General features: G+C 39.8%; 1 protein-coding gene across 1 annotated transcript in view; it reads right to left on the reverse strand.

Moving 5' to 3' along the window:
• LOC307270988 (voltage-gated delayed rectifier potassium channel KCNH5-like) overlaps window positions 1-10,000 on the reverse strand; it is a gene marked incomplete at both ends in the record, with an annotated part of 107,573 nt that overhangs the window by 60,726 nt on the left and 36,847 nt on the right. Inside the window, 2 exons of the mRNA XM_080054875.1 lie at window positions 1,381-1,440; window positions 4,252-4,451. Of these exons, the coding sequence (XP_079911001.1) occupies window positions 1,381-1,440; window positions 4,252-4,451 (260 nt within the window). The remainder of the gene's footprint in view (window positions 1-1,380; window positions 1,441-4,251; window positions 4,452-10,000) is intronic.

A 10,000-nucleotide genomic window follows, 5' to 3' on the forward strand; every position in this document is an offset into this window, starting at 1 on the left:
CTCAGTGAGAGTGCAAGTGAAAATTTTCGCAAATTGGCATATTTTGTCGCAATTTTGTGTCTCCAACTGGTCGCAAACAGTCGCAGCCCAGTGAGATAGGGGCTTTACACTGCTTTTGCATAATGTCTTAGATTTTCTGATTTGTTTTAATTTACAGCATTTTTTGGTTTTATAGTGTTTTTTATTTCTTCAAATAAAAAACGAAAACAAAAACGTTTGGTTTGAAAGGACGGAAACATTCTGGTTGAAAAACTTTTCTACAATAATAATAGCTTACAGTGCAATCAATTATCCTTGAACTAATTACAGGGCTTCTATCTATCTATCTATCTATCTATCTATCTATCTATCTATCTATCTATCTATCTATCTATCTATCTATCTATCTATCTATCTATCTATCCATCCATCCATCCATCCATCCATCCATCCATCCACCCAGCCATATATCTATCTATCCATCCATCCATCCATCCATCCATCCGTCCATCCATCCATCCATCCATCCGTCCATCCATCTATCTATTCTTATTATAACTTTGAAAAATGTCCCAGTATAAATGCCCATTGTTTCAGGTCTTATGCAACTGATTACCTTTTGAAAACGATATATCTAAAGCACAATAACAGACTAATTTTAATGACTGAGTGTCTGTAATTGGAGATGGTTGTTACACACACACACACACACACACACACAGACACACATTGTCTATTGTTCAATGCCAGATCTGCAATTTGAGTCATCTGCCAGTTTGAGGATCCATGTCTGGTATGTGATGTGTTGCCCGGGGAGATATCTTAGCTCATACCCTTTATAGTCTGATGAATACAATTGATTTGGGTAAATTCTACTGCTTGAATTCCAATTCTGCAGTCGTGATATTCAAATATGTTACAAACTAATCGTGCTTAAAGTTACATATCTTTTTCTTTTTTGAGTTGAAATGGGGAGAGAGAGAGAGAGAGAGAGAGGGGGGATGACCTGCAGGAAAGGTCCACAGGTCGGATTTGAACCCGCGACCACTGCAACGAAGGCCAGAGCCAATATGGTACGCGCTCTATCCACTACACCACCGGAGCGCCTAAAGTTACACAACTTTAAGACATTTTGTTCGGTCTCAAATTGTTTTTTTTTTTTTTAACATTTTTAAAACCCCTGTGTAGTTGTTTTTAAGCCCTTTTTCTTTTTATCATAATCTCATGTTTAAAAACTTTAAAAGTATCAAACTGAGGTTAAATAGAACTGAGGTTAATTTTCAAAGCACATATATACACGTAAACACACACACACACACACACACACACACACACACACACACACACACACACACACACACACACACACACACAGACAGACAGTGAAAAATAGCCTCCTACCTTCCTGTTGAGGTGGACACAGATGTCTGCCCGCATGTCTTTGGGACAGATGGATAAAACCTGAAAGACAGACAAACAGAAGGAGGTCAAATCATCATTGTACCTTCACAGTGGCATCTCTAAAACAATAGAATATCCTTCCACTTTCAATCTCCCCCCCACCCCACCCCCACCCCTATATTTACACTTTAAGAGAAAAATTAAGACACACATTTGTTTACTTGCCTTTGATAATCTTAGTGGTTTTTGGTATTCAATTTCGGTATCTTAATTTTTTATTTATTTTTAAATTTTCAAAAAGTCTATCTTCTAAATGAAGAATTATCTCCCTCCAAATTTACCCAACCAACAATGCTGCAAATTACGTCTACTCATAACTGCAGTTAAAAACATCAGATAGTATTTTGTTGGTTGCATTCATAAACTCTGTCTTGATAAGAGTACCTGCAAAAAAATAAATAAACTACACTGTAAAACGAAACATCTTTTTTCTTTTAATTTTTTTAATTTTTTTTTTCATTTAACTTTTATTTATCCTCGAGAGACCAATTGAGGGGTGACCCTCATTTACAATGACGTCGAGTTCAAAACAAATTCAAAGGAAAAACAACAATACATACAAAATATTCAATGCAAATACATCAAATACACAACAACAGGTGAAGAGAAAAAACAATTGAAACATTTACACAGTGGTGAAGAGTGGCAGCAATTAAAATTAAATGGGTGAAAGTACAATATAGCCTAATTAAAACAGTTACAGGTAGAGTTTGGCAGATTTAAGATAGTTTGTTTAAATTGGTTAAAGGATATGAAGGTATTTAGTTTAATTTGTTGCCGTAAATTGTTCCAGGAGTCGGGGGCTTTTCATAAAAAAACTAATCTGCAATCCAGCCCAATTAACTGAAGCATTTAGGTAAAACACTGACAAAAAAATATTATCCCGAAAACCAAAATCCTGCTTTAACATTTAAATAAAAACCAAATCAACCAAGGGGAAAAACAATATACCATCTTAGAGCCTCTGCAACATTAAAAAAACAACATAACAGTCTTTGAAAAGCATCTGATTTCTATTATACAGTAAGTGGGCGATATTAGTAACCGTGAGACACTTGTGGTGTTTATCTCAGTGTGTACTGGCATAAACAGACACTTTTGTATCATATAACAGCTCCTAAAGTGACAAAAATAGCCATACTAATTGGCTTCAGATCTTACTGTGTGGGTTTAGACAGCGAAGACAAACGTGTATTATGTCTCTTCAAGCGAAAACAATTATCTCGGATAAACTTGGATATTGAAATTGATAAGAAAGAAATAAAGGGTGTGAAAGTCAACTGGAGAACACACACACACGGACACAGACACATACACACTCACACTGGATACACGCCGAACACACACAGACACACACACACACACACGCACACACACACACACAAGCCATGCTGAGAAAATCAATTTAAATAGACAAAGAATGGTGAGTTCCATTCAAACAGGGCACAATATAATAAGGAGATACCATGAAATAATGAATGAACTCTGTGACTTCACAAGCTACATCTAACAATTTTTATAACATTTGTATAGTTTATTGTATAGCCTAGTCTTCACACAATACATCATTGTATAAGTTAGTTTGTTAAACATACTGTATATTACTTCATTCGGTAAAACTAATGAAATATGTGTTTAAAAAGGTGCATTTTTTTAATGCATGAAATGGAAAAAATCAAGAGCCTAGACTCTGTAGACTGTTATGTAAACAAGGGGGCTGTAGCTAGCAATATGTCTGTTAACAGAGCCTAGGCTGTGTATTAACACTGGATTTTTTAACAGGCAGGAAGCAGATCATGAGGAGATATTCACTGATTTTGACAAAAAGTGATTTTGACAACAAGCGTTCTCCAGCGTGGCACATAACTGCAGTCTATGAGAGGTTCCATGTGTGTGAGAGTGCAGAGAGTCAATAGTTCACCACCCAGCGTGTGTGTGGATGAATTAGGTCGTAACACTGTGTGACCGCTGACTCTCGCTCTGAGGCATTTTCTCAGTTTGGTGGGTATTTTCTCCTGTATTGCTTGTTCCATAGTTTATTCACACTAGTTTTTTGTTTGCGCTGATGCTTTATTTATGGAATATTTGTTCTCTCTTTGGGACGCGGCTGTGTTGTTAGGTAAACTTAACAAAAGTAATATTCTATGTGCCTTGTAAACGCTCCGAGATATTTTTGAGATTTTGTTTTTGTTTTTGTAATCTAAGAGAATGTTTCTTCCTTTTCCACCAATGCAAACCTTGATCTTCCTTTTATTGTAGAGCCCACATTTTAATGGAAGACCTAGAAGAATTAATATGTGCTTGATATTGTGGAAAGACTTGAGGCAGTGGTGGATGATGCCATTGTTTAGTGACTATAGCTTCTTGTCCTGCATCTTGAAGGCCACCGTAGCTTCTGTAATTCTCCCAAACAGAGGGGTTAGCAAGGGAGCGTTGACATCAAGAACTTTCCCCATGCACTTGATGCCACTAAATATTCCAATTCTACAAAGTGCACCTTTAATACTGTATCATAAGCATGCTTGTGCTCTCTCTCTCTCTCTCTCTCTCTCTCTCTAACACACACACACACACTCTCTCTCGCTCTCGACGATGTAATCCAACACACACACACAAACCTACCTACACACACACCTCCACACACACACTCTCTCTCTCTCTAACACACACACACACACAGAGACCTACCTACACACACACACTCTCTCTCTCTCTAACACACACACACACTCTCACTCTCTCTCACACACACACACACACACACACACATATATGTTTTGATGATAAACCAAACCTCACTTTTAGTCTCACCTTCTCGGTGTCTATGCCTTTAGACATGGACCAGGTAGAGACGATGTAATCCATGACCCTCTCGCTCAGCCCCTTGGGAACCTGGTACAGCTTCAGGAAGTCCCTCACGTTGTTCAGCATCTCGTGGTAACGGTTTGTGTTCGCGTACATCTGCTGGAAGATGGTCGTCACGTTACCAAATATGGTCGCATAGAGCAGGGCTGTGGAGAGAGAGAGAGACAGAGAGAGAGAGAGAGAGAGAGAGAGAGAGAGAGAGAGAGAGAGAGAGGGAAGGGAGGGAAGGGGTTAATCAATTTGTAAATACACAGACAGACAGACAGGCACACACACACATACACACAGAGAGACAGACAGACAGACAGACAGACAGACAGACAGACACACACAAGTCAAGTAATCTTCATTGTCAATTTCTACAATATGTGCCTTACAGAGGAATCGAAAATACTCTCCGACCCGCGGTGCATTAAGTACAAAAGGATAAAATAAGTTTACTGTATATACAATTATACAATACACACACACACACACACAGACACACACACAGACACACACATGCACTCACTCACTCACTCACTCCAAAAATGTCCTCACTCAAGGTCTAAAATTGCTCAAATTGGTTCTCACAAAAATACAGTAGTTGTGCATGGTTATCACAGCATGCACACACACACACACACACACACACACACACACACACACACACACACACACACACACACACACACACACACACACACACACACACACACACACACACACACACACACACACACACACAACACACACACACACACACACACACACACACACACACTAGCCATGTCTTAAATTTGTCTTAATAGGATTTTTCTCCCTTCATTTCATGGTTTTAAACCTTTTTTCTCATGTCTTTCATTCTCTCAGCCTGCGAGGTGAGGCACAGTTCATTAAAGCGTTTCATGAAAGTAATTATTCTCAGTAGAATATCCTCTTATACACACAACCACAGGCGCTCACTCATTCACCTAATCACACACACATACACACACACTCTCTCTCTCTCTCTCTCACACACACACACACACACACACACACACACACACACACACACACACACACACACACACACACACACACACACACACACACACACACACACACACACACACACACACACACACACACACACACACACACACACACACACACACACACACACACACACACACACACGCCGTAATTGGACAACTGCTTTGTTTTAATTTTTTCTCATGTAAATTTCTCTTTTGAGCATTGTACATTTGTGAAGGCATTTAGTAAAACCCGTCTCATTTGTAGCGCACTTAGATAACATGACGTCTGTGTGTGTGTGTGTGTGTGCGTGTGTGTGTGTGCGTGTGTGTGTGTGTGTGTGTGTGAGTGTGTGTGTGTGTGTGTCCCAATGGTCTTGAATGCATACAGAAGAGAAAAATAAATCAACAACTAAACAAGCAAGTCAATTCCATGTTTACACTGCATAATACATCCTTTGACAAACATTGTGTAGCCGCAGATATGTAAAAATCACACATTATAATGGTTTTTAAACAAAGGAGGCCTACAAAGCCAGCAACATGCCCATTTACAGAGCCTAGGCTGAGTATGAACCCTATGATTGATTTAATTTTATTCCAGACACAGAGAAAAACGGTCCATAATACAATACAAAAACAGTAAAAAGACAAACAACAATAAAAAAAGACTAAAACAGACTCCAGCTGTCAGTTCCACACTACACAAAGAGTGTTCAGATATTAGCATATAGGCTAAAGCGCCAATGGTTCCATAATGTGGAAGTGAACCTAACCGCACTCATTGTAGGGTTCACTACAATGACACAATATACACCTATATTTGTTGTCAGACAAGTAGCGGATTGTGACCGTGAACCAATCATCACAAGCCTAGCTGTCTGTAATGTGTGTATGTGTTCGCTTAAAATAAACCATGGTGGGGCACCCTTAGCTCAGTTGGTAGGGTGTGTCCCCCCCCATGGGCCTCGGCCAGCAGCGGACCCGGGTTTGATTCCAGCCCGCGGTCGTTCTCTGCATGTCACTCCCCTCTCTGCCCCATTTCAACTCTGTCTCTACACTATCAATAAAGCGTAAAAATGCCAAAAAAATATCTTAATAAATAAACCATGGTGCTACTGTGATACACAGTCTAGTCTCTGTAAACTGGTATGTTAACAAAGCTATGGCTAGCAACATGTCCGTTTACAGAGCCTAGGCTGTGTATTAACACTGGATTTTTTTTTTCTTTCGGCACACACACAGTACCGACACACAGACAGACAGACAGACAGACAGACAGACAGACAGACAGACAGACAGACAGACAGACAGACAGACAGACAGACAGACAGACAGACAGACAGACAGACAGACAGACAGACAGACAGACACACACACACACAGGTATTGGATCGTGAGGAGACATTCACTGAATTTGACGAAAAGTGATTTTGACAACAAGCGTTCTCCAGAATCACTGACTCCACCTCCACCTTTCACAGTAAGTGGCAGGTGCAGATTTATGTAACGTTTGCTGATTATAGTTATAAAACAAATATGTCGGAGGAAGACAAGCTGTTTTTAATGATGTGCTATTAAGAGTTTCACCCGTTTGGAACCTGCGTAGTCGCTGCTGTCAGCTTGTTTCCATAGAGACCCTGCATCATTTGAAATAAAATAAAAAAAATTGCCCTATTTTTACCCCTCTCTCCCTCCTACAAGCACCAATAAAATGTGACAGAAAAGGCAGAAGAAATATACAGGTTTTAGGCTAGAAATTGGGGATTGCTTGGGAGGTAGTGGGATGTTATTTTGACAAATAACCCACAAAATAAGAGTGAGTGGGAATTGTTATTTTCTGCTTAAAAGCCTACTTCACCGGTGGAAATATGAAGGTGTATTGAACTCTGAGATCCTATGTAGTATAAATGTGCAAAAATATTAGAAATCGGTTCATCCTAGCCTGAGAAAAGGCAGAAAGAGTGTTTTATGGTCTCACTGTTTTAGTATTAACAGGACAGCTGGGCCAAGGGAAGACTGAGGGAAGAAAAAACCTCATTCATTATATTATAATAATAGTGATTTTATAATGATAGAGCGCCGGTTCCGTATTGGCGAAGTATTCCTTTAATATTTGTCGATAGTTTCAACAATGTAATTGGAAGTCCTTAGAAACCTGTTAAGTAGAGTACGCCATGTTAGTTGTTTATTTTTTAATTTTTTTCACTTGTTCAGTTGTGTGTGTATGTTCTCTTTTTTTTGTTATCCAAAAATAAAGTTTTTAAAATAAGAGTGAGTAGAAAAGGTTTATTTTCATAGCACTATTCAGACACAGGGCCATTCAAAGTGCTTTACACATGTGAAAGCATAGCACACACACACACACACACACACACACACACACACACACACACACACACACACAGCAGAAGTGAATTCTGAGATAGGGTAGTGAGAAAGATAGTCAAAGGGAGATATTAGACAGACAGTGTTTAAAGTGTGTTTATGTCTATGAGAGGAGAGAGAGGGGAAGAAACGAAAGGGGAAGAAAACTGTTTATAAGCTCGGAGTGTGTGAGTGAGTGAGTGAGTGAGTGAGTGAGTGAGTGAGTGAGTGAGTGAGTGAGTGAGTGAGTGAGTGAGTGAGTGAGTGAGTGAGTGAGTGAGTGAGTGAGTGAGTGAGTGAGTGAGTGAGTGCGTGCGTGCGTGCGTGCGTGTGGATATAATATCTATAATAATATATATTATTTGTTTATCTCAGTTTTTTCTGTATGTACCTTGTCTGATTGTCACTATGTTTACTACGTGTTTATGTGAGGGAGGGGGGTGGGGGTGGGGGTTGTGTAAGTGTTGTATGTGTCTGCTTGTCCTGTTTTTTTGTCCGTATGTGAAAAAAATTTAAAACCACGAAAAAAGAAAAAAAAAAAAGAGAGACAGGGCAGAGATATGAGAGGTTTGAAGTGGAATTACCTTTGTATACATGCACTCAGTCACTCACTCACTCACTCACTCACTCACTCAGTCACTCAGTCACTCACTCAGTCACTCACTCACTATGTATCTATGGGAAAAGGATCCTGTGAAATGGAAAAAAGGAATTCTGGCGACACTACAGAGCTGGAAAGGAGACCTCAAAGACTCAGCAGCTCTCTGCTAATTGGGCGTCTTCGTGGTGAAGCTCGTTAGTTTGGCCAATATCACCTCGTGTGAGTAACCCCCCCTCTGACACAACCACACAACCATCTCCAGTGTTTCACATGGGTAGAGGTCTCTCTCTCTCTCTCTCTCTCTCTCTCTCTCTCTCTCTCTCTCTCTCTCTCTCTCTCTCTCTCTCTCTCTCTCTCTCTCTCTCTCTCTCTCTCTCTCTCTCTCTCTCTCTCTCTCTCTGAAATGTGTGTAGTGTGTAGGGCGGTCGTCCACTGGGTGACAGGGTCGGTGGTTGGATCCCCCGTCTCCCCGCCACATGTCCAAGTGTCCTTGGGCAAAGAGACACTGAACCCTAAATGTCTCCTGATAGTTAGCTTGCACCCTGCGTGGTAGCTGCTGCTGCTGCTGCTATCGGTGTATGAATGTGTGTGTGAATGGTAACGTGGGATTGGGAACAGGTCTCCCTTGTAAATGAGTCTCCGGTCTCAATTGGGATTTATCTGTATAAATAAAGGTTTAAAATGTTTTACTAATATATTTTTTTTAAATGTATTACCTTAGAATGGGCACATGGGATCTTTATAAAACCAACATTATTTTGCAACAATTTTCTTATGCTATAAAGATTTCAGAAGTTTGGAACAAATAACTCAAAGTTCTCAGGCTAAAGCTGATAGCTGTCATTTCAATAATATATTTAAAATCTGATATGCATGTCCCCCATGGCTGTATTTATTTAAATCTTCCACTTCTCCGCCCTACGGTAGCTAGAAAGAGAAGGGCTATTTGGGGAGTGTCTCGGGACGTTGGTGGGGGGGTGATAGTCTGGACTGGAAGCAGATGAAAAGTTGTATTGCTTCAAATGTATGATTTATTATCCGATAGAAAAGCCTGGGGCACCAGCCAGACACTGTCAAAATCAAGCTATTTTATTTATTTTTTATTTATTTTTATTTATGTGACTGTCTGTTTATGTCTTGTATTGTACTCACATTAAAATATTATTAAAATATATATATTTTTTTTTTTAAATAAATCAAGCGTAGATCAACTGGAAAAGATATTTTGAAGGGAAGTTTGTTTTAAAATTTAAAATAATAAAATATATAATTTCTTTACTATTCCCACAATGGGGCAAATGTTCAATGTTACAGCAGCAAAAGAGGATAGTGTCTAATAAGTCCAGACTGCATCACAACACATTGACGGGACACACGCACACGCACACACACACACGCACACACACACACACAAGCACAAGAACAAATCTTGCATGTTGAAACAGTGCAGTTGATTTGGTTGGAAATCAGGAGTTCAGATGCAGCCTACTTCCGCGTCATGACTATTTTAATTTAAAAAAAAATTAACGGGGCGCTACGGTGGTGTAGTGAATAGAGCGCGTACCATACTGGCTCCGGCCTTCGTTGCAGTGGTCGCGGGTTCAAATCCGACCCGTGGACCTTTGCTGCAGGTCATCCCCCCCCTCTCTCTCTCTCTCTCTCTCTGTCTCCCCATTTCAACTCTGTACTGTCAAATAAAGCTTGAAAATGCCAAAAAAAATATATAATG

This window comes from Ammodytes marinus (genome assembly GCF_949987685.1).
Source record: "Ammodytes marinus genome assembly, contig: scaffold_131, whole genome shotgun sequence".
NCBI classification, from domain to species: domain Eukaryota; kingdom Metazoa; phylum Chordata; class Actinopteri; order Uranoscopiformes; family Ammodytidae; genus Ammodytes; species Ammodytes marinus.